Source organism: Hemiscyllium ocellatum, chromosome 7 (assembly GCF_020745735.1).
Source record: "Hemiscyllium ocellatum isolate sHemOce1 chromosome 7, sHemOce1.pat.X.cur, whole genome shotgun sequence".
Classification (NCBI taxonomy): Eukaryota; Metazoa; Chordata; class Chondrichthyes; order Orectolobiformes; family Hemiscylliidae; genus Hemiscyllium; species Hemiscyllium ocellatum.
This window is the reverse complement of record NC_083407.1, coordinates 1068353-1094667: the sequence shown is the minus strand read 5'-3', so window position 1 is coordinate 1094667 and position 26315 is coordinate 1068353. Positions and strand designations below refer to the sequence as shown.

General features: G+C 43.7%; 1 protein-coding gene across 1 annotated transcript in view; it reads right to left on the bottom strand.

Moving 5' to 3' along the window:
* LOC132817680 (unconventional myosin-X-like) overlaps window positions 1-26315 on the bottom strand; it is a 241470-nt gene that overhangs the window by 189700 nt on the left and 25455 nt on the right. Inside the window, exons 2-10 of the mRNA XM_060828179.1 lie at window positions 22938-23036; window positions 18049-18207; window positions 15678-15865; window positions 14980-15114; window positions 13663-13787; window positions 12640-12653; window positions 9953-10037; window positions 9447-9550; window positions 6227-6356 (exon numbers count right to left, since the gene is read on the bottom strand). Of these exons, the coding sequence (XP_060684162.1) occupies window positions 6227-6356; window positions 9447-9550; window positions 9953-10037; window positions 12640-12653; window positions 13663-13787; window positions 14980-15114; window positions 15678-15865; window positions 18049-18207; window positions 22938-23036 (1039 nt within the window). The remainder of the gene's footprint in view (window positions 1-6226; window positions 6357-9446; window positions 9551-9952; window positions 10038-12639; window positions 12654-13662; window positions 13788-14979; window positions 15115-15677; window positions 15866-18048; window positions 18208-22937; window positions 23037-26315) is intronic.

Here is a 26315-nt window from a genome sequence, read left to right as displayed (position 1 = left end):
TTTGGATCAGTAATTGGTGAACGAAGACAGAGGGTGGTGGTTGATGGGAAATGTTCATCCTGGACTCCAGTTACCAGTGGTGTACTGCAAGGGTCGGTGTTGGGTCCACTGCTGTTCGTCATTTTTATAAATGACCTGGATGAGGGCGTGGAAGGGTGGGTTAGTAAATTTGCAGACAACACTAAGGTCGGTGGAGTTGTGGATAGCGACAAAGGATGTTGTAGGTTACAGAGAGACATAGATAAGCTACAGAGCTGGGCTGAGAGGTGGCAAATGGAGTTTAATGCGGACAAGTGTGAGGTGATTCACTTTGGTTGGAGTAACCGGAATGCAAAGTACTGGGCTTATGGTAAGATTCTTGGTCGTGTAGATGAGCAGAGAGACCTCGGTGTCCAGGTACACAGATCCTTGAAAGTTGCCACCCAGGTTGACAGGGTTGTTAAGAAGGCATACAGTGTTTTAGCTTTCATTAATAGAGGGATCGAGTTCCGGAACAATGAGGTTATGCTGCAGCTGCACAAAACCCTGGTGCGGCCGCACTTGGGAGTATTGTGTACAGTTCTGGTCACCGCATTATAAGAAAGATGTGGAAGTTTTGGAAAGAATGCAGAGGAGATTTACTAGGATGTTGCCTGGTATGGAGGGAAGGTTTTATGAGGAAAGGCTGAGGGACTTGAGGCTGTTTTCGTTAGGGAGAAGAAGGTTGAGAGGTGACTTAGTAGAGACATATAAGATAATCAGAGGATTAGACAGGGTGGATAGGGAGAGCCTTTTTCCAAGAATGGTGACGGCGAGCACGAGGGGGCATAACTTTAATTTGAGGGGTGATAGATATAGGACAGATGTCAGAGGTAGTTTCTTCACACAGAGAGTAGTAAGGGTATGCAATGCTTTGCCTGCAACAGTAGTAGTTTCGCCAACTTTAAGTACATTTAAGTCATCATTGGACAAGCATATGGACGTACATGGAATAGTTTAGGTTAGATGGGCTTCATGTTGGTATGACATGCGGCACAACATTGAGGGCCGAAGGGCCTGTACTGCGCTGTAATGTTCTAGAATCTAACAATGAGACAAAGAGTGATAAATTCAGGTTCCACACTTTAATCTCATGGAAAACATAATGTTTGCAAACTTTCAAAATATTTATCCTCGAAAAACTGGTTGACGATTGGCTAGGATTGACACAGGGACAATATGCTTTTTTTTATTCATTGAGTGTAGGCATGACTAGCTCAGACAGCAGTTACTCATCTCAAATCACTCAACAGTCTGGAGAAAGTGAGGACTGCAGATGCTGGAGATCAGAGCTGAAAATTTGTTGCTGGAAAATTCCTTGATGTCTCGAGGAATTAAGGGCTACGGGGAGAATACAGGTAAGTGGAGTTGAAATGCCCATCAGCCATGATTGAATGGCGGAGTGGACTCGATGGGCCGAATGACCTTACTTCCACTCCTATGTCTTATGGTCTTATGGAAAAGCACAGCAGGTCAGGCAGCATCCAAGGAGCAGGAGAATCGATGTTTCGGTCATGAGCCTGAAGAAGGGCTTATGCCCGAAACATCGATTCTCCTGCTCCTTGAAGTCAACGGTCAGCCTAATTGCTATGAGACTGGAATCACATTTAGATCAGACCAGGTGTGGAGGTCAGATTTCTTCTCTGAAAGAACATTACTGAACCAGCTGAGTTTTTTTCAACAATTGATAATGGATTCATGATCATCATTAGACTTTTAATTCCAGATTTCTTTTATATAATTCAAATTCCACTCTCTGATGTGGCAGTATTTGAACTGACATGTCCAGACTATCACCTGGGTCTCTGGATTAAGAGTCAAGTGATAATACCATGAGGTATTCACCTCCCATACAAATCCTAAAAAAATGTACCCCGAGATAAGGGAGGCCATGACAAAGTCTAAGAATATGGAACATTGGTCCACTACAATTCATTAGTTGCATGGGCCGGATCACCAATGCTGGAGTATCAGTACAATCAGTCCACCTGAATATCCACAACATGGACTCAAATGGACTTGTCATTAAAGGTATACCAGCAATCCATGACCTCACAATCAAGAAGCCAAACATCAGAGATACAACAGAAAACTATTAAAGAGACACTTGCACTATACTAATACAATTAAAAACCAACAAAACTGTTAAATTTCTGTTTAATTAATGAAGTTAAATCTCAGTTCCATGCTACAGTGAGAAAAATGAATGTTTAAGATGAAAAGGCTAAACAAATATCCCAGGATAAATCAAAACTTGGCAATACCATCTCCGAGATGATGAAGTCTTTAAGGGATAGGTCTGTTTAGCTCTGAAAGATGCATGAAGCAATGGAACAAAAAGGAAAAAGAAGCAGTATTAGCTACAAGATCTGTATCATTAATGCAATGTAAAGATTGCTGGTATACAGGAATACACACAACTCGTAAGTAAACTGGATCAGGTTCAACAGGAACAGCTACAGAAACATCAGTCTGGGCTCTAAGCAATGGGGGAAAAGAGAGACCTACAAAAGCAGGTGGAGATGGGCAGTGCACATAACACGGAGATGCAAATCACCCAGGGTACAGTATTCTTTCCAAATTAAACAGCAGCAATGATGCTGTAGTGAAAGAGCTGAAACAGGGTTTAGATTAAACTAAAATAACTAAAGCTGCAAATGGAAGAGGGCCAAGCATCGAGGAAAATAACTGGAAACAAAGTTGAAGTGCCTGTTTTAAGGTTAAGAAAAAGAAATTATACTGCATCAACAGAAGGCTAACACTGATAAAATTAGAAAAATCCAGGGCAGAGGATCCAGAGAAATTTGTCTTTTCCTGGTCAGCAAGATGTAACCACAGGGTGCCACAGGGTTCAGTCCTCAGGCCACAACTATTTACAATCGATATTATTGACCTGGATGCAAAGATAGAATATTCTATGCCCACATTTGCTTACATAAGATGGAGGAAGCAAGGATCTAGCACAGCTTTAGAGGATTACAAGCTTGCTAGAAAGGAGCTCAGAAATGGACTGAGGAGGGTCAGGAGGGGGCTTGAAAAAGGCTTGGCAAAGGCATTTTACTATTCGTGAGGATTAAGAGAATGATCAGGGAGAGGAGAGAGCCAGTCAGGGATAGCATAGAGAATTTGTGTGTGGAGTCGGAGCAGATAGGGAAACCCTAAATGAGTTTTTTGCTTCGATTTTCACGAAGGAAAGGGACCTTGTTGTGAATGAGAACTTTGAGGAGCTGGGATACAGGCTTGACCAGATCAAGTTGATGTGCTGGAAATTTTGGAAAACATTCAGATTGATAAGTCCCCAGGGCCAGACCAGATTTATCCCAGACTGCTCCGGGAAGCTAAGCTGCTGGCGAAGATCTTTGCCTCTTCACTCACCACAGGAGTCGCACCACACGATTGGAAGGAGGCAAATGTTGTTCCTCTTTTCAAGAAGGGTAATAAGGGAAATCCCTGGCAATTACAGACCAGTCAGTCTTACTTTTGTGGTCAGAATTTGTTGGAAAGAATTCTGAGGGATAGGATTTATGTCTATTTGGAAAAGCAGAGCGTGATTAAAGGCAGTCAGCATGGCTTTGCGAGGGGCAGGTCATGCCTCACAAATCTTATTGAGTTCTTTGAGGAGATGACAAGACAGGTGGATGAAGGTTGAGCAGTGGATGTGGTGTATATGGACCTCAGCAAGGCATTTGATAATGTTCCCCATGGTAGGCTCATTCATAAAGTCAGGAGGTATGGGATACAGGGAGATCTGGCTGTCTGGATTCAGAATTGGCTGGCTGACAGAAGGCAGAGAATGGTTGGAGATAGAAAGTATTCTGCCCGGAGGTCAGTGTTGAGTGGTGTCCCACAGGGGTCTGTTGTTGGGCCTCTGTTCTTTGTAGTTTTTATAATTGACTTGGACGAGGAGGTTGAGGGGTGAATTAGTAAATTTGCAGATGACACAAAGGTTGGAGGTGTCATTGATAGTATCGAGGGCTATTGCAGGCTGCAGCGTGATGTAGACAGGATGCAGAGCTGGGCTGAGAAATGGCAAATGGAGTTTAACCTGGATAAATGCAAAGTGATGCATTTTGGAAAGTCGAACTTGAATGCTGAATATAGGATTAAAGACAGGATTCTTGGCAGTGTGGAGGAACAAAGGGATCTGGGTGTGCAAGTGCATGGATCCCTCAAAGTTGCCATCCAAGCGGATAGGGTTGTTAAGAAAGCATATGGTTTTTTGCCTTTTATTAACAGAGGGATCGAGTTTAAGAGCCGTGAGGTTTTGCTACAGCTCTACAAGTCCCTGGTGAGACCACACTTGGAATATTGTGTCCAGTTCTGGTCACCCTACTATAAGAAAGATGCAGAGGCTTTGGAGAGGGTGCAAAGAAAGTTTATCGAGATGCTGCCTGGACAGGAGGGCTTGTCTTAGGAAGAGAGGTTGACTATGCTTAGATTTTACTCTCTGAAGAGAAGGAGGAAGAGAGGTGACCTGGTATATAAGATAATGAGAGGAATAGCCAGAGACTTTTCTCCAGGGCAGGATTGACTGGCATGAGGGGTTATAGTTTGAAGATATTAGGAGGAAGGTATAAAGGAGACGCCAGAGGTAGGTTCTTTATGCAAAGAGTTGTGAATGCATGGAAGGTGTTGCCAGCGGTGATGGTGGAAGCAGAGTCATTAGGGACATTTAAGCGACTGCTGGACATGCACATGGATAGCAGTGAGCTGAGGTGAGCGTAGATTAAGTTTTACATTAGGATTAATGCTCAGCACAACTTTATGGGCCAAAGGGCCTGTTCTATGCCGTACGTTTCTATGTTCTATGTTCTAAATTTGCAGATGACATGAAAATAGGTAGGAAAGTAAAAGTTGCAATGAAGAAAAGATAAATTTACAAATAAATATGAATAGATTAGGTGAATGGGCGAAAATTTGTCAGATGGAGTTTAATGTGGATAAGTGTGAGGGTATCCATTTGGGGATGCTAAAAAACACAGGATGTAATTGTACGTGGCATTGCTGAGATCATATCTGGAATATTGCATTTAATTTTGGTCCCTTTACTAGAGGAAGATGTTATTGCATTGAAGGCAATTCAGAACAGGTTCACGAGATTAATTCTAGAAAGGAACTGTGCATCTTCTGAGGGGAGATTGATTATGTGAGGCCTATACGCTCAATATGCTCAAGGATGAGAGGAGATCGAATGGAGGTATATCAGATGTGAAAGGGGATTAACAAAGTAGATGTTGAAAGGATGTTTACCCTTGTAGTCTAATCTAGAATAAGAGGTCATAGTTTTAGGACAAGGAGTAGCAGATTTAAAACAGAGATGAGATGGAATATCAGTGTCTTGATAGAATTGAGTGGAATTCTCTATCCCAGTAGATGCCAGGATGTTGTGTAAATTTAAGGAGGACATACACAGATTAGTATGGGTTAATAGAGAATGGGGAGTGGAGTGGAGACCAAGATAAGGTCAACCATGATCATATGAAATGGCAGATGTCAGAGCAGGATTGAGCAGGGTGGATGCCCTACTCCTGCTCGGAGTTCTCATGTTTAAACCAGAAACTTCAAAATGAGTTTGAAATTCTCAAAATTCAAAACAGTGACTGCCAAGAAGATCAGAACCACTCAAAACAGCCTGGAAAGTGAGAGAGTAGCTCATCTGGGGAAAAATACTTGGCTGTGGAGCATCAGCAGAAACAAATGGTGAAACAGTAACTGCATTCCCAAGAGAGAGAAAACAACTACACACACAAGCAGAACAACAGACAGCAGGACTGAGGGTAATCATCAACATCTTAATTCAAATTCAACATCACAAAATCTGGATGTTTCAGCAAATTATCTGCTTACAATAGAGACTCAAAGGCTGACTTTTAATTGCAAATAATTAAATGGTCTTAGAAAAGAGGGGATGTTTGTGTACTATATTATTCAGGGAATTTAACTTCAAAGACACCATGTGTACAATACTACAACTCTGCCTGACTGTTATTGGGTGGACCTGCAAGTTGCAATGTCTGCTTCATAACTTATGTGGGTTTTAGATAAACCAACAAACTGTGTAACCAACAAATTCCTGATGAATGACTGATTTTCAGATCAGTTGTTATCAGACCATTGCCAACCTCTCCCATAAACACTTCTCATTCACATCCGTAACCCTCGACCTTCCCTCCTTACAGTGCAAGCCCCCAGCCCAGCCTCCATGTACCTTCTTTGGTTGTTATCTGGGCACCTCCGGCCGTGATGAACTCAATATTTCCAAGCTGTAAAACTCCAGACAGCAACTTGAAAATATCATGGATCTCCTCACTGTCAAACTCCATGACCGAGAAAGCAGCCTGGAGAGGGGAAAACATTCATAAACAACAGCTTCAGCATTTCAAAGAGGATATTGACTGTCACATTCATATGAATTAGGAGCAGGAGTAGGACAATCAGACTCCTGATCCTCTTAACATAGAACAGTACAGCACAGTACAGGCCTTCAGCCCACGATGTTGTGGCAGCCTTCTATCCTACTTTAAGATCAGACTAACCTACAAACCCTTCATTGTTCTATTATACAATCCTGGCAGCATCTCTGGAGAGAAAGCAGAGTTAATGTTTCGGGTCCGGTGATTCTTCTTCTGCTTGGCTGAGCTCGTGCTCACTTTGAATGACTTCTCCTTTGACACCTCTCACTTTCTTCAGATAAAAAAAGGTGTGGCCATGGGTATCTGATTGGGCCCCAATTCTGCCTGTCTCTTTATAGGGTACGTGGAATGCTCCTTGTGCCAATCCTACTCGGATCCCACCAACGATTCTACCTCCTGGTACACCAATGATATCATTGGTGCTGCTTCACTTTCTCATCCAGAACTGGAAACATTTATCAATTTTGCTTCCAATTTCCACCCTGCTCTTATCTCACCTGCTCCTTCCTTCCCTACCTCAATATCAGTTTTCATTTCTGGGGATAGGCTAGTCACCGATATTCAGTACAAACCAATCGACTCCCACAGTTACTTCAACTATAAATCCTCACACTTTGCTTCCTAGAAGAACTCCTCCCCATTCTCCTAGTTTCTCCATCTCCATTCCTTCAATGATGTCATGTTCCAAAGTGAGCCCTCAGAAGTATCCACCTTTTTTGCTCAGCTGAGGACTCCCCATGGTTGACAGGGCCTTCAGCTAGGTCTGACCCATTTCCCACACTTCTGCCCTCACTCCTTCTCTTCCCTCCCACAACAAAGCGGTTCCCCTGGTACCATCCCACCAGCCTCCTCGATCAAAGGATCACTTGCTGCCATTTCTGTCACCTCCAGTGGAATGCCCTGACCGGACACGCATTCCCCTCCCTTCCCTTAGGACTTCCATAGGAACCGTTCCCTCCCTCCACTCCTCCTCCACTCCCAACACCCACAGCACCTTTGCCTGCAATTGCAGAAGGTGTAACAGCTGCCCATTTACATTCTCCCTCCTCCTTATCCAAGGTCCAGTTACATTTCCCAGGAGAAGCAGCATTTTACCTGCATTTCATTCAGTCTAGTTTACTGTATTAACTGTCCACAGTGTGGTCTTCCCTACACTGGGGAGATGAAACACAGACTGAGTTACTACTTTGCAGAACACTGATGTGTTGTCCATAGAAATGACTCCAAGCTTCCAGTTGCCTGCCACTTCAGCACCCGACTGTGTTCCCATGCCAACATTTCAGTCACAGGTCTGCTACAGTGTTCCAGTGAAGCTCAGCAAAAGCTGAAGAACAGCACCTCATTTGGGGACCCTGCTACGTTCAGGACCCAACATCGAGTTCAATCATTTTGAAGCCTGATTCCATCCATCGGTGTTTTTACACCCCCTCCCCTCCCCCCACAAACATCCTGTCCTGACACAGGTTGCTTTCAGCAGAGCCGACCCATGGTCTCCCACTCTCAGCTCCAATTGTCATTTACTCATCTTCTCTTCTATCCCGGCCTATAATCTCAGCTGCACACCCTTATCATCTCTCTCTCTCTCTCTCTCTCTCCCCGTGTCTGCGTGGGTTTCCTCCGGGTGCTCAGGTTTCCTCCCACAGTCCAAAGATGTGCGGGTCAGGTGAATTGGCCATGCTAAATTGCCCGCAGTGTTAGGTAAAGGGGTAAACGTAGGGGAATGGGTCTGGGTGGGTTGCACTTCGGCGGGTCAATGTGGACTTGTTGGGCCGAACGGTCTGTTTCTACACTGTAAGTAATCTAATTTCTCTCTCTGGGATCTGTTCACCTCTCTTTCCTGCCCCCAACCTCTGAACCTTGTCCTCAGTGTAAATACCACTTTTTCCTTCAGTTCTGATGAAGAGGCACCAGTTTCAAAACGTTAACTCTACTTTCTTCCCATAGATGCTGCCAGACTTCCCGAGTTTCACCAGCAATTACTGTTTTTGTTTTAAGAACTTACCCACCTCTATCATAAAAATACTCAGCAAACCTGCCTCTCCCACCCTCTGGGGTGTTCCAAAGTCACACAGCTCTCTGAGAGAGAACATTTCCTGGCTGTGTGTCTCCTAAAGCCCCTTGAGATTCTGCTCAGGCACCTTTGGGAAATGCTTTACTGGTAATAAAAAGCATGGCAGCACCAAAACACGTGTGGTCAGTCCGAGTGACCTCACTGGCAGTGTTGGCAGCTGTACTAAAAATGTGTATTTTGAACATAAGGAGCAGACTTTCACACATTTCCTTTCACATCAATGTTCCTACTTTTCCCCTTGATACTTTGCCCCAGTCACTTAACCTACCTCTATCCATCTGCAAACACTTCATGTTGCCTCTGGAGGTGTGCTTTATAATGCAAAGTGGAGTTGGTGATTAACGGAGCAAGGGAGGAAGGGAAAAGAGCTGTTCCATTGCTTTTGCTATTTCTAGCTTTTGGAGCCTCCAGGAATCGATTCTTATTCTGCCACAGGGGAAGACGTTGGTTTAATGACCTGGTAAAATTAACTGTCTGGTAAAAGACTAGGCTTATTCTATTTCTTAGGGTCAAGACAATGCAACTTTGATTCTAACAACTTCCCGATAAAATATGTCAAACAAACTAACTGCTAGTTTCCCGTTTTCTGCCTTCCTCCCTTCTTAGATAAGAGAATGACATTTGCTACTTTCCAGTTGGATGGAACTTTTCCTGAATCTAGAGACATTTGAAAGATTAGCATCAACACATCAACTATCTCATTAGCTACCTCTTTAAGACCCTCAGTATGAAATCCATCTGGACCTGGGGACTTGTCAAACCCCAGTTCAATCAGTTAATTTGTCCCATTCTCCTAACTCTGCCAACTGAAACACAACTCCCCAAAAGTTTGATCTTTGACCCCCGTTCCAAATCCAGCTGCTGACCATTGACCTACTTATAAACTCCAACCTTCTTTGGTGTGGTCAACCAATACACAGTGACATCAGCCTCTTTGAACTCACCATGACTTTCTCAAACATCAGTTTGTCGTCCAGATTTTTGTTGTTCACACAACCGGACTTCCTCAGGTAATGATAGGATTCCAGGTCTGACAGGTACAAGGCCTCTGTCCAGTTGGAGAACAGACACAAACACACAGATCAGCAGAAGGAAGACAGATTCCAGACTCTTACATTTCAAAAACTAATGTCTTCCCCATGGCCATCACCACCCTTTCTGACTTCTCCCAATCCCCTCCTCTAGTCTGCCTCCTCCCCCATTCCAATCATTCCCTTATTGTAGATGGAGTGGGACAGGGTAGGATGGGGAAGAAGAGGGATTCAGGAGAGGATGAGTGGAGGTGATGTAACAGGTTTCCTGTGCTGTGGAAGGGGCCTTTGAACCTCTGGAATGTGAGAATTCTCTGGGCACTGACAGCAAGGGTAAGCGAGAGTATGTTGGTTTATCCACAGGGAATAAACCCTGGGTGAAGGCCATTGTTGTGACCCAAATCACATCCCTTGCTCACCTTTCTGCTGTGAGTCGGTTCCAGCCAGCAGAGCGTAGAAAATATGGTAATTCCTTTCAGCTGGATTCTGTCTGACCACTCGGTTCTGGAAAAAGCATCAATATCATCAGCATCTGTTGGAAAGTAGAGCATTCCTCACCCTCACCATACTCTCACATGAGGGATATAATACATAGATCAGCAGGTGGTGAGTAGTCATGGTGAGGGGTAACCACAGAGAAAGGGTCACTGGAAGTCACTACAGAGCAAGGAGTCGCCAGAGAACAGAAGTCACCATGGGCCAAAGATCACCAAACATTATCACAGAGCAAGGGTTAGAACTGGGCAAGGGATCACTGTAGGGTGAAGGGTCAGAGCAGAATCAGAACAGTGAGTGAGATGATGAAGTGGGTGTGGATCACCAGAAATGAGGAGACACAGGAAATTAACCACAACTCAGACAAGATAATCCCCTCTTATAATTAATGAGAATAAAACTGCATCGCTTCCTCTCAGAGAGATAAAGGCCCATACCCCATCCTTTTACCTTTGACCTCATATCCCATCCTAGCCTAAGCTAGGCCAGATTCTGAAATAGTCACAACCACCTTCAGCCAAAAGGATAGTTTCCATTGATGGAGTGCAGTGAAGGATCACTGGACTGATTCCTGGGAAGGCAGAACTGTCCAACAAGAAGAGATTGAGGAGCCTGGGTCTGGATTCTCCGGAACTTTGAACAGTGAGGTGATTGAATTGATGCATGCAACGTTATTATAGCGATCAACAGGGCAGATGCAGTAAGGATGTTGGTCCAGGTTGAAGAAGGGGCCTGGAACCAGGCCCATAGTCTCAGAATACAGGGCAGGCCATTTTGGACTGAAATGAGGGGAAATTCTTCACTGGAAGGGTGCTGAATCTTTGGAATTCTCTTGGATGTAGGTTTGCTTGCTGAGCTGCAAGGTTCATTTCCAAATGTTTCGTTACCCTATTAGATAAGATCATCAGTGGCCTCAGGTGAAGCAATGCTGAAAATTCCTGCTTTCTATTTATATGTTTGGGTTTTTTTGGGTTGGTGATGTCATTTCCTGTGGTGATGTCATTTCCCCTTCCTTTTTTCAGGGGCTGGTAGATGGGGTCTAACTCGATGTGTTTATTGATAGAGTTCCAGTTGGAATTCCATACTTCTAGGAATTCTCGTGTGTGTCTTGGTTTGGCTTGTCCTCGGATGGATGCGTTGTCCCAGTCAAAGTGGTGTCCCTCTCTCACTAGTATCCTTAGATCCAGATAAGGAAGGACACCATTTCAACTCAGACAACACATACATCCTAGGACAAGCCATACAAAGACATGCATGAGAACTTCTAGAGGCATGGCATTCCAACCGGAACTCTATCAAACACATCAAGTTAGACCCCATCTATCACCCCTGAGAAAAGGAACAGGAAGTGACTTCACCAAAGGAAATAACATCACCACAGGAAATGACATCACCAACCCAAAGAAACCCAAACATATAAATAGAAAGCAGGAATTTTCATCATTGCTTCACCTGAGGCCCACTGAAGATATTACCCAGCAGGGTAACGAAACATCTGGAAATGAAACTTCCAGCTCAGCGAGCAAACCTACATCCAAAACCTCAACCTGAGCTACAAACCTTCTCAAAATTCACTTTGGACTTCTCTATCCAGAACGCGATGGAGACTTGGCTATTGATCATGCACAATTTAACATAGAACATAGAACAGTACAGCACAGAACAGGCCCTTCAGCCCACGATGTTGTGCCGACCATTGATCCTCATGTATGCACCCTCAAATTTCCGTGACCATATGCACATCCAGGAGTCTCTTAAACATCCCCAATGACCCTGCCTCCACAACTGCTGCTGGCAACACATTCCATGCTCTCTCAGCTCTGAGTAAAGAACCCGCCTCTGGCATCCCCTCTATACTTTCCTCCAACCAGCTTTAAACTATGACCCCTCGTGTTAGTCATTTCTGCCCTGGGAAATAGTCTCTGGCTATCGACTCTATCTATGCCTCTCATTACCTTGTCTTTGGAAATCAATAGGGAGGAAGGCAAAACGTGGGTACAATACATCAACCGCTTCCCCTCTATTCACTCTGTTTAAGACTATTTCAAAAATCTATGATAATTAAAGAAATAATTTCCCTTTCATGAAGCCATGCTGACTCTCTGCTTTAGTGTCACTCAGAGGAGGAAATCTGCTGTCCTTTCTCTGTCTGGATAATACATGACTCCAGAACCATAACATTCAGTTAATTCTTTATTAATCTCTGAAATGACACAGTAAGCCTCTCTATTAGATGCAAGAAGACAGCTCAACACCATCTTCTCAAGATCAACGAGAGATGGGTAAACATTTTGTTCAAACAATCACAGGATCTCATAAAACTGGTGGCAGTTTCCCTTCCGCCAGTGAGGGGAGGCAGAACGTTAAAATTTACACCAGGACCAGAATCACATCAAAGGTAATTGAAATCTGGATCTCTCTCCGTTGTAAATCTGTGAAAGCTGAGATTGACTGAGCCTTCAAAAGGAGATGGATAGATTCCTGTTCGGTGAAGGGAATCAGAGGGCAGGCAGCTGGAACAATTCCCAGGATCGGGCTGAATGGTGGAATGGATCCAATAGACTGAATGACTTCCTCTTGTCCTGTGCAATACTAAGTGGAGGGAGCTCACCTTTTCCAGTAAATCTGCATCAGGAGTTAAGGATGTTAAAGGGTCACCTGCATATTTAATTCATTTTCATCTGGGAGCTGGTAGATTGGAGGTCTTAACATTCCAGGGTCACAATCAAACAAACTCCAAACACTTAGCCCATTCCCAAACTCCAAACAAACACACCCTAATCCCAAATTGCAAATATTACCACAATCCCAACCTTAAATACGCATCCCAACTCCAAAACCCAAATAAAAACCAAAAGAACTGCAGATGCTGGAAATCAGAAATGAAAACAGAAGTTTCTGTAAAAGTTCAGCAGGTCTGGCAGCATCCGTGAAGAGAAATCAGTGTTAACATTTTGGGTCCAAAGACCCTTTTTCAGACCTTTATGAGGAAGGATCACCTGACCTGAAACATTAACTCTGATTTCTCTTCACAGATGCTGTCAAATTTGCTGAACTTTTCCAGCAATTTCTGGTTTTGTTTCCCAAAACCCAAACCCTCACTAAATCCCAAAACCCAACACTCACTTAATCCCAAAACCCAAACCCTCACTAAATCCCAAAACCCAACACTCACTTAATCCCAAAACCCAAACCCTCACTAAATCCCAAAACCCAACACTCACTTAATCCCAAAACCCAAACCCTCACTAAATCCCAAAACCCAACACTCACTTAATCCCAAAACCCAAACCCTCACTAAATCCCAAAACCCAAACCCTAACCTTCACTAAATCCCAAAACCCAAACACTCACCCAACCCCAAACTGGAAATACTCATCGCAAATTCAAAACCCAAATACTCATCTCAATCCCAATGTCTAACCCAAATCCAAGTCCCCCGAGCTAATAGCCTTCAACTGACTCCCAAACATCTCAGTCCAAACTCTACTGTTTTTGCACTAGCTATTAGTATATTGCTGCAATGGGGAGAGTTGTACAGTTGGTTTGGAGGACCAACTGGAATGACTGGGTCATTGATAAAGGATAGTGGGCAGGTACAGCTTTTTCACACACGCCTTGAACAGAAGGATACAGTCAACAATGGCACCTCCCTGAATGTTTCCATTCTGAGAAAAGTGAAGCTGGATGAATTTCCCAAATCGGCTGGAGTTGTTGTTGTAAACAGTCCTGGCATTTCCAAAGGCTTCCATGACCGGGCTGTAGAGAAAGATTCTCAGCGTTAATGCTGAAACTCAAACCTGAGGGTGGCTCCTGCTGCCAGTTTCTCAACTCACACAATGTCCTATTCCATGATTACTCCCATGTTCACTCACCCAAATTAGATCTCGTCAAGCAGCATCTGGATTTTAAAATCTTTGTTTTTAAATCCTTCCATGCCCTCACCCCTGCTTACCCTTCAATCTTCCCAAACCCCACAACATCCAAAACCCTCTAATACTGGCTCTTCCACATCCTCGGATTTAAATGACCCCACCATTGGCACGGTGCTCTTGGGTAGCAGGCAATAACTCTGGAATTCTTTCCCCGATTCTGTCAAATGGTCTTTCGTCCTTCAAGATACTCCTTAAAAGCAGCGTATTTCAACAAACCTTGGCCTTCTGCTCTAACTGATCTAATCTGACTCAGGTCAAAATTTGTTTCAAAATACACTGATGAAACATCTGGTGCTTTAGAAAAACAAGATATTGCCCTCCTGAGGGTCAGTCTGGGTTGGACTGTACTCCTGTGAGGGTCAGTATGTGTGGGGCTGTACCCCAGTGAGAGTCAGTGTGTGTGGGAGCCATACCCCAGTGAGAGTCAGTGTGTGTGTGGAGTGTATCCCAGTGAAAGTCAGTGTGTGTGGGACTGTACCCCAGTGAGAGTCAGTGTGTGGGGGACTGTACCCCAGTGAGGGTCAGTGTGTGTGGGGCTGTACCCCAGTGAGGGTCAGTGTGTGTGGGGCTGTACCCCAGTGAAAGTCAGTGTGTGTGGGAGTGTACCCCAGTGAGAGTCAGTGTGTGTGGGACTGTACCCCAGTGAGGGTCAATGTGTGTGGGAGTGTACCCCAGTGAGGGTCAGTGTGTGTGGGAGTGTACCCCAGTGAGGGTCAGCGTGTGTGGGAGTGTACCCCAGTGAGGGTCAGTGTGGGTGAGACTGTACCCCAGTGAGGGTCAGTGTGAGTGGGACTGTACCCCAGTGACAGTGTATGTGCGACTGTACCCAGTGAGAGTCAGTGTATTTTCCATGACATATTCTTCAATGAGATTGTTTTATGCTGATCAGCGGATCTGGAGGAACACCCTTCTCAGTAATGGTTAAATTGCAGTGTTTTAATTGTCTGTTTCTGTTTTGTAAATGTTGGAGGTAGTGAGGGGCTGAGTTGTCGGGGTATGATTCATAGCTTGCATACCTGCTCCCCAGGATGGCTTGTTCCACATGCGTGCTCCTCTCTTGAGATGAGCCTCCCAGCGATCTCTGGCTTGTTACAGACAGAAACTGAAGCAGTAACTTTGTACTTTCCGTCTTACCAGCTCCACTTTCACCACTGTGTGGGTTCCAGTCACAGGCCCGGGAGTAAAAGATCCACAAGTTAGAGTATCATTTAACTGTCCACCATTTAACTACTTCACCAATTCAGGTTGCGGGTGTGAAGTGATGTTGTTACATGATTAAAAAGTCTAACTAGTGAGAGAATACTGTCTGCAAATTTTATTATAAATCTGGTATCTCCTATGTTGGTTACTGTGAATACTGCACAAGGCTATATCAGATTGTTATAGAAATCTCTCTGGTTCAATACTATTTTTTAGAAAAGGAAATCAGCTGCGCTTATCTGGTCTGGTCTACATGTGACTCCAGACCTACAGCAATATGGTTGACTCTAAATTGGGGAGAACATGGGTATTTGGGAATGTGGATTATGGGTGAGAAGATGAGAATAAGGAATGTGGAGAGGTGGATGGGAAATAGTTGTTCTAATTGTTTTCCCTGTTCCTAACTCAAGTTGATTAATATCATTTGTTGAAACTGACAAGAGATTGTGGAGACTGGAATTAGTTTTGGCGATGCCTTACCTGCCTCCTTTGGGACTCAGTGTAACTTACGTACCTGATGAGAATGCATTGACTATCCTGGCGTTTCCACAGGCAGTGGTAACACTCATTGGCGATTGCAAAGATGTGCGGAGGTAGTTCTCCGAGCTGGTGTTTGCTGTATAACTCCACTGTGTTGGCACTGTACAGGCCCTCGATGCATTTGTAGGGATTCACTGCAGTCAGGATGGAGCCTATGTTAGTCTGGAAAAAAAATTGGATTAGGCTTTGGACGCAAAGCAACATGATCAGTGGAGTGTTCTTCTATGTTGTAACTGGGAATATTCCTCAATGGGAATATCATGGAACTGGGAATATCTATATTGGTAATATCCCACAATGGAAATGTCTGGAAATTGGGAATTTTCACAACGGGAATGCCCCACAGGGAAAATATCTAGGAAGAAGCACTAAGGATGGAAAAGGCACAGAATATAATTGGGTGGGGGGGAAACGATAAACATCTCCACCCTCAACATGGGGGAGTCCAATACATCAGTGCAAAAAAACAGTGGAAGCAATTGCAACAAAACAAATGGATGGTTCATCTCAGCCCCTTCCAAAAACCATCACCATCACAGATGCCCGTCTTCAGCCAATTCAAATCACTTCACACGGTATCAAGAAACACCTGGAGGCACTGCTCGCTGCAAACGTTATGGGCCCTGTCAATATTCCCGGAATAACACTGAAGACTTGTACTCCAGAATTTGCCGTGCCATGAGCCAAGCTGTTTTGGCACAATCACAACATTACCATCGACCCAATGTGGAAGATTGCCCAGGCATGTCATGTATACAAAAAGCAGGACAAATTCAACCAGCCAATTATTGCCTCATTAGTCTTTTTTCGATCCTCAGTAAAGTGATGGAAGGGGTCATCAACAGTGTTATTGCAATAACCTGTTCAGTGACGCCCAGTTTGAATTCCACCAGGGCCACCCAGCTCCTGACCTCATTACAGCCTTGGTTCAAACCTGGACAAAAAGGGCTGAGTTCCAGAGGTATGGAAACCCTTGACATCAAGGCTGCATTGGACCGAGTGTGGCATCAAGAAGTCCTGGCAAAATTGGAATGAATGGGTATCAGGGGGCAAACTCTCCACTGGTTAGAATAATGCCTCATACATAAGAAGATGGTTGTGGTTGCTGGAGGTCAGTCACCTCAGGTCCAGGACATCTCTGCAGGAGTCCCTCAGGGGAGTGACCTTGACCCAACCAACTTCAGCAGCTTCATCAATGACTTTCCCTCCATTTTTAAGGTCAGAGTGATGATGCATGCTGATAATTATACAATATTGAGCACCATTTGCAACTCCTCAGATACTGAAGCAGTCCATATCCACATGCAGCGAGACTTGGACAATACCCAAGCTTGGGTTAGCAAATAGCAAGTAATATTTATGCCATCACCAACAACATCAGCCCCTTGACATTCAATGGCTGACAAATAGCAATGTCATTCACACCACACAATGACTATCACCAATAAGAGACAATGTAATCACTGCCTCATAACATTCAATGGCCTCACCATCACTGACCCCCATTATCAATAACCTGGAGTTTAACACTGACCTGAAACTAGCCATATAAATAAAATGACAACATGAGCAGATCAGAAACTGGAAATCCTGCAACAAGTAACCAGTCTCCTGACTCCCCAAAGCCTCTCCACCATCTACAAGGCAGAAGTCCAGAGTGTGATGGAATACTCTCCACTTGCCTGGATGGGGACAGCTCCAACAACACTCAAGAAGCTTGACACCATCCAGGACAAAGCAGCCACTTGATTGGCCCCACATCCATAAACATCCAGAAGCATCCACTCCCTCCACTACCCACGCTCATTAGCAGCAGTGTGTACTATCCAAAAGATACAGTGCAGAATTTCACCAAAGACCTTGAGACAAGACCTTCCAAACGCAAGACCACTTCCATCTCAAAGGACAAGGGCAGCAGATACATGGGAACACCACCCCCTGCAAGTACCCCCAAGCCACACTACATCCTTATTCTGAAATATATCACTGTTTCTTTCCTGTCGCTGGGTCAAGATCCCTCCCTAACGGCATTGTGGGGCAAAGTTTCGCACATTGACTGCAGTGGTTTATGAAGGCAGCTCATCATCAGTTGGTTGAAGGAGCATCTCGGGACAGGAAATAAATGCTGACCTTAAAGTGGCATTTGCGTCCCAAAAACAAAATCAGATATAATTTGGTTAGATTAGAGCTGATGGGCCTGAATAGCTTCTCAATAACCTGGAGGAGCACCTCTGGGTGACTGATGACAATCTATAGGGTGAACAGGAGTTACCGCCATTCTTTCATTCCAAACACAGGCTCTCAGCAAGAGAAGGGGAAACTGCAGTGGTAGAAAATTGGCGTACATAGATCTTATCCTGTTTGTATCGGAGAAAGAGGTTGTACAGAATAGCAGCTTCATGGAGATCCATGAGACTTGACATGTCGTCCACTCCGTCAACACTGGTCTGATGCATTGGGATAACAACCTCTCCAGAAAGTTCAGCCAGTTCAAATGAAAAAACCTAGACAGAGAAAAAGAGAGAGAGAGAGAGAGTGAGAGAGAGAACGCAAGAGAAAGAGACAGTGAGAGAAGGCAATGGAAACAGACATGATATAGACACAGAGACAAGGGACCAATCGACAGATAGACATAATGATGAGACAGACGCAGAGAGAGAGAGACAAGCAACAGACACATACAGACAATGATATAAATTGTAAGGCAGAGTTGGAGAGAGAGAGAGAGAGAGAGAGAGAAACAGAAAGAGAAGGATACAGAGAGGGAAAGAGAGACAAAGAGACAGACATGGAGCAAATAACAGAAAGATTGAGAAAGACAGAGAGTAGGATTGAGAGAAACAGTTTGAGAGGGAGAGAGACACAGAGATTGAGAGAGACAGACAGAGATTGAGAGAGAGAGACAAAGATTGAGATAAAGAGAGATAGAGATTGAGATAGAGATAGAGAGACAGAGATAGACATAGAGAGAGACAGAGATTGAGATAGGGATTGAGAGTGAGATTGAGAGAGTCAGAGATTGAGATAGAGAGAGAGACACACAGATTAAGATAAAAGAGAGAGAGATAGATTAAGATTGAGAGAGTCAGAGATTGAGAGAGAGAGAGACAGAGATTGAGAGAGAGAGAGAGACAGAGAGAGATTGAGAGAGAGACAGAGAGAGAGACAATGATTGTGATTGAGAGAGACAGAGATTGAGATAGAGAGACAGAGATTGAGAGAGAGAGAGAGACAGAGATTGAGATTGAGAGAGACAGAGATTGAGAGAGAGAGAGACAGAGATTGAGAGAGAGAGGGAAAGAGATTTGAGAGAGAGAGAGACAGAGATTGAGATTGAGAGAGACAAGATTGAGAGAGAGAGAGAGAGACAGAGAGACAGAGATTGAGAGAGATTGAGAGAGAAAGAGAGAGAGATTGAGAGAGAGAGAGAGAGCGAGCCAGAGATTGAGAGAGAGAGACAGCGATTGAGATAGAGATAGAGAGAGGCAGAGACTCAGATTGAGAGAGACAGGATTGTGAGAGAGAGACAGAGATTGAGATTGAGATATATAGAGATTGAGATAGAGAGAAAGTGAGATTGAGAGAGAGAGAGAGACAGAGACAGAGATTAAGACACAGATAGAGATTGAGAGAGACAGAGATTGAGAGAGAGAGAGAGACAGAGAGAGAGAGACAGAGAGAGAGAGACAGAGAGAGAGAGAGAGAGAGAGACAGAGAGAGAGAGACAGAGATTGAGAGAGAGAGAGATTGAGATTGAGATAGAGAGAGACAGAGATTGAGGTTGAGATTGAGAGAGAGAGAGACAGAGAATGAGATAGAGGGAGACAGAGATTGAGATTGAGATGGAGACAAACAGTTTGAGAGAGAGAGACAGACAGATATTGAGAGAGAGACAGAGACAGAGATGGAGATTGAGATAGAAAGAGACAGATTGAGATTAGAGAGAGAGAGACAGATTGAGATTGAGAGAGAGATTTAGAGAGAGACAGTGATTGAGATTGAGAGAGAGAGACAGAAATTGAGATTGAGAGAGAGAGAGAGCATGAGAGAGAGAGAGAGAGAGACAGAGAATGAGAGAGAGAGAGAGACAGAGAATGAGAGAGAGAGAGACAGAGAATGAGATTGAGATAGAAAAAAGCAGAGATTGAGATTGAGATAGGGAGAGACAGATTAAGAATGAGATAGAGAGAGGCAGAGATTTAGATTGAGAGAGAGAGAGACAGAGACTGATATAGAGAGAGATAGAGATTGAAATGGAGAGAGACAGATATTGAGAGAGAGAGAGAGACAGAGAATGAGAGAGAGAGAAAGAGAGACAGAGATTGCGATAGAGAGAGAGAGAAAGAGATTGAGATTGAGAGAGAGAGGAGAAAGTGAGGTCTGCAGATGCTGGAGATCAGAGCTGAAAATGTGCTAAAAGTTCTTTTACAATGAAATTATTAGTTAATTCTTTCTCATGAAACAAAACTCAATCTAAAATAGCCTTTCCCATTTCATCCCTCAACATACTGTTCCAGAAAACTATCTTGACCACATTCCAGAAATTTATTCTCGATAATATTAGATTTACCCAATTTAGATAAAGATTGAAATATTTCATAACTGCTACATTGCTGTTCTGAAATGCACCACAGCTTTCCTGGTTTTTACTGTGTCCAACCTTATCGCTTACTATAATAAACAAAGAACTGTGGATGCTGGAGATTTGAAACAAAAACTGAAATTGCTGGCAAAACTCAGCAGATCTGGCAGGATCTGTGGGAAGAAAGCATCAGAACTGATGGTAATTCCATTACCAGTTCCTGCTTGATGGCCTATGAATACCTTCTGCCAATGTTTGCTACTCCTTGGTGTTCCTTCGCTTTTCCCCCAGTAGACAATATCTCATTCTTCTGTGTTATGATCCTTTCTCACCAAGGTACTGATCCTACCGTTATGATCTGAGCTGCCCATCCCTCCTTTTTTTGCTGATCCTTCCTAAATGTCAAATATCCTTGGACATTCAGTTCTCAAGCTTGGTCACCCTGAAACCGCATCTCCATAATGACAATTAGACCTCACCGTACACAGCTTTTTGTGCCATCACTCCCTTACCTTGTCTTAGATGCCGTACACATTTAAACAAAGCGCCTATAATTCTGCCCTTTTAACACTGTTCTGACTTTTACAGGATTTGTTGGTGGGATTTGTTTCCGCTGCCTTCCATCTCCTTCTTACTGCCATAACTCCACTTGCATCTGATACCCTAGCTCCCCTGTTACTTCCAATCTTCCCGAATTCCTCTGGAAGGTACTATATAAATATATTCTCTCTTTTTGGTTTCTCATTACAGTCTGTCAGCTGAGTGGGAGAGGCTGAGGTCTGAAGCAATGAGTCTGATGGCCACCTTGTTTGGTTTAATGAGCTAATATTCTCCACTCTTCTTTCTCTCCCTCAGTCTCTGTCTCCCTCAATCTCTGTCTGTCTCTCTCTCTCTGTCTGTCTCTCTCTCTCTCAATCTCTGTGTCTGTCTGTCTCTCCCTCAATTACCATCAGTTCTGATGCTTTCTTCCCACAGATCCTGCCAGATCTGCTGAGTTTTGCCAGCAATTTCGGTTTTTGTTTCAAATCTCCAGCATCCACAGTTCTTTGTTTATTATAGTAAGCGATAAGGTTGGACACAGTAAAAACCAGGAAAGCTGTGGTGCATTTCAGAACAGCAATGTAGCAGTTATGAAATATTTCAATCTTTATCTAAATTGGGTAAATCTAATATTATCGAGGATAAATTTCTGGAATGTGGTCAAGATAGTTTTCTGGAACAGTATGTTGAGGGATGAAATGGGAAAGGCTATTTTAGATTGAGTTTTGTTTGATGAGAAAGAATTAACTAATAATTTCATTGTAAAAGAACTTTTAGAGAAAAGTGACCATAATATGTTAAAAATGTTACATTACATTAATATGTATGTTGGAGACTGGCAATATTTTGCATTTAAAGAACTAATACGTTACAACAAATATACATTCCTTTAAAGCACAAAACCCCAACTGGAAAAGAAAATAAACTCTGTTGAATAAGGAAAGTTAAGGATTATGTTAGTTTAAAGGAAACGGTTCATAAAATTGCTAACAAAAAAGTTGAGTTAAAGATTTGCAGCATGTTAGAATTTGCTTAGCTGGTGGTGAAGATACACAAAATCTCACAGAATTAGAAATCCAAGGGACTAGGAAGAATGGGGAATTAAAGGAAATTAGTATTAGTAAAAAAAATTGTATTGGAGAAATTAACTTGTCTGATTGATAAGTCCCTGGGATCTGATATTCTACATCCCAGAATGTCAAAAGAGTGAAGTTAGTGGATGCATTGGTGATCATCTTCCAAAATTCAATCAATTCTGGTATGGTTCCTGAAAATTGGAAGAACATGGGACAGGAAGTAATATACTCACTAGGATTAATGTTGATTAACAGACTGAAAACAGAAAGTAGGAATAAATAGATCAATCTCACAAGCTATGACTTGTGGGGTTAAATGTATTCATTTTGGTGGGAGAGAGAGAGATTGACAAGAGTTTTTCTTAAATGGTAAGAGGTTGGAAAGTGTACTTATACAAAGGGACCTAGGTGTCCTCATTGATATGTCACTGAAGGCTAACATGCAGATGCACAAGCTATTAGAAAAGCTAATGGAGCATTTGTCTTTTATTGCAAAGGGATTGGAGTACAGGAGTAATGAGATCTTGCTTCAATTGTATAGCGCCTTGGTTAGACCACTCCTGGAATAGTGTGTGCTGTTCTGGTCTCCTTGCCTAAGGAAGACTATCCTTGCCATGGATGAAGTGCAACAAACGTTCACCGGGTTGATTCCTGGGTTGGTGGGACTGTCCATTGTGGGGAGTTTGAGGAGACTGGGCTTGTATTTTCTGGAGTTGAGAAGAATGAGAGATAATCGCATTGAAACATCCTTAAAGGAATAACCTGGGTTGATGCAGGAGGAGGGATATTTTCTGAAGGGTTGAGAGGGATATGGACCAAATGCTGTCAAATGGGATTAGATTAGGTTGGGATGTCTGGTCAGCATGGACGAGTTGGACCAAAGGGTCTGTTTCCATGCTGTATATCTCTATGACTCTATGATTTGCAGTAAGGGTCAGGGCATTTTGGGCTGATAGGAGGAGTTTTAGTCAGGCAGGGGAACACAAGAGAGAAGATAATCAGCAAAGTGCGAGTAATGTGGCCAGTGAATTCTCACCTCTCCGTATTCAGTTGTGAGTAGGATGATCCCATTGGAGGTACAGCTGACACTGCTTGGGAGCAGCTGGTCTCTCACTCGAAGCCATAAAGAGGAACCCTAGGCAGAGAGGTATCAGAGAGAGTTAGTATAAAACAGAGAGTGAAACAGAAAGGAAGACAGAGAAAAAGAGAAAAAAGTGAGAAACAACAGAGACAAATGGGACAGGTTTTTTAGATTACTTACAGTGTGGAAACAGGCCCTTCGGCCCAACAAATCCACACTGACCCACCGAAGCGAAACCCACCCATACCCTTACATTTGCCCCTTACCTAACACTACGGGCAATTTAGCATGGCCAATTCACCTGACCCGCACATCTTTGGACTGTGGGAGGAAACCGGAGCACCCGGAGGAAACCCACGCAGACACGGGGAGAACATGCAAACTCCACACAGTCAGTCGCCTGAGGCGGGAATTGAACCCGGGTCTCTGGCGCTGTGAGGCAACAGTGCTAACCACTGTGCCACCGTGCTGCCCACCTGAAGGTGAAGAAGAGACATGGAATGAGAGACAAAGAGAGACGGAGGGGGAGAGAGAGAGAGAGAGACAAATGGAATGAGGGACAGAAAAAGAGACACAGAGGGGAAGAAAACACGAAGAGATAAGATTAGATTACTTACAGTGTGGAAACAGGCCCTTCGGCCCAACAAGTCCACACCGACCCGCCGAAGCGCAACCCACCCATACCCCTACATTTACCCCTTACCTAATACTGTGGGCAATTTAGCATAGCCAATTCACCTGACCACACATCTTTGGACTGTGGGAGGAAACCGGAGCACCCGGAGGAAACCCACGCAGACACGGGGAGAACGTGCAAACTCCACACAGTCAGTCGCCTGAGTCGGGAATTGAACCCGGGTCTCAGGCGCTGTGAGACAGCAGTGCTAACCACTGTGCCACCCACTAAATAGAACAAAGTGAGCAGAAAAAGGAAATATAGGAACAGGAGAAACCCATTTAACACTTATGTCTGTTATGCCAGATAATAGTTGAACTCCAAGAGATTGAGTGAGCGAGAATGATTCAAAAACATAGGAACAGACCATTTAGCCCATTCAAGCTGCTCCACTATTCAGTTAGGTTCTGGATTATCACCTACTTCAAGTCACTTCCACACTATCACCCATATCCTTTGATGTCATTAGTTTTGAGCCTGCCTCATGATTGAACCCCCACAGCCCTCTGAGGTAAAGATTTGCCACACACTAAAGTGAAAAACTTCTCCTCACCTTGGTCCTAAATGGCCTACCCCTAATCTTCAGATTGAATCCCCTCATTTTAGACTCACTAGCTACAGGTAACATTTTGGAAACATCCTGTCAGACATCCAAACCTATGAATTGGAGCTATTCAGCCTCTTGAGCCTGAGATAATGAGATAATAGAAACATCAAATTCCTGAAATGCAGAAAGAAGGTGTTTAGCCCATCAAGTCCGCACTGACCCTCTGACGTGCACCACACACAGATCCACGCTCCTATCCCCTTACACCTCATGCCTGTAACCCTGCATGAGTTTTGTTTTTAAAAATGGCCAATCCACCTAACCTGCACATCTTTGGACTGTGGGAGGAACCTGGAGCACTTAACTGAAATCCATGCAGACACAGGGAGAACGTGCTAATTCCAGACAGTCATCAGAGGGTGGAATCAAACCCAGGTCCCTGGCACTGTGAGACAGCATGGTTGGTCTGATTACTCACACTCTCACCTACCCTGATAATCTTTGACCGCCTTGCTGAGAGAGAAGGGAGATGATCAGCAAAGTGAGGGGAGTCATATATTGAAAATTGCTGATGACACCAAGTGAAGTGGCAGAGAAGATGGCATACAATTACAAGGGGCATTGATAGATGAAGTGAATATGGTAGATGGAGTTCAATGAAGCGCTTGTGAAATTATCTGTTTTGAATTGAGAAAAGATAGATCAGGGCACTTTCTAGAGAGTATAAAGTTAAATGTAGTGGATGGCCCAAAGAGACTTGGTATGTCAGATACACAGGACAATAAAACTACAAGATATAGGAGCAGAATTCAGTCATCCAGTCCTTCCCATCTGCTCTGCCATTCGATGGTGGATATGTTTCTCAAACCAATCTTCTTGCCTTCTCCCCAGTTACCATTGATCTGCTTACCAATCAAAAACTTATCTCGGTCTTAAATGTACTCAATGACTTGACCTTTCCAGCCTTCTGCAGTAATGCATTCCACAGATTAACTATCCTCTGGCTCAAGAAATTCCTATCCTCAGTCTTAAAGTGTTGTCCCTTTACTCGGAGGCTGTCCCCTCAAGTCCTAGTCTCTCCTACTATTGGAAACATCTTCTCCACATCCACTCTATCCAAGCCTCTCAGTGTTCAGGAAATTTCAATGAGACTCCCCGCCTCCCCCAATCCTTCTAGAGACGAGTATAGATCCAGAGTCCTCAACCACTCCTCCTATGACAAGCCCTTTGTTATTCTTGTAAACCTCCTCCGAACCCACTCCAACACCAGCACATTCTTCCTCAGCTACAAGGCCCAAAATTGCCCACAATGTTCCAAATGAGATCTAACCAGAGACAAATACAGCCTCAGCAGTACATCCCTGCTCACCTATTCTTGAAATGAATGCTAACATTGCATTTGTCTTCCTAACTGCCAACTGAACCTGCATGTTAACCTTAAGAAAATCCTGAACTGGGACTTCAGAGTTCCTTTGTGTTTCAGATTTCCAAAGCCTTTCCCCTTTTAGAAAATAGTCTATGCCTCTATTCTTCCCACTAAAGTACATTACCTCACATTTTCTCACAAAGCATTCTTTCTGCCACTTCTTTGCCCATTGTCCAATCTTCCTGCAGCCTCTCCATTCCCTCCTTGATAGATTCACAACCTATCTTGATGTCATAGTTGTGAATACTTGTGATCCCAGCTCGGACCCCTGAAGAAATCTACCCGTCACCAGTTGCCACCTGGAGATGGATCTTTAAAATGTCATGAATAGGTGCAGAAAATAATCTAGAAGGCTTAAGGAATGCTGTTTTTTTATCTCTAGAGGACTGCAGTACAAAGAAGTAATGCTGAATCTATATTAAACTCTGGTTAGCTGCACTTGGAGTAATGTGGGCAGATCTGTGCACCACATCTTAGGAAGGATATATCAGCCTTGGAGGGAGTGTAACATAGATTTACAAGAATGACATCAGGCTTCAAGGCTTAAGTACATCTAGACTTAAGTAATGAGAAGAGATTACACAAATTGGATGTTTTCCCTAGAATTTACAGGGGTTAAGGGATGATCTGATTGAAGTCTTCAAGATATTAACTGGAAAAGACAGGATAGATACATATAAATTA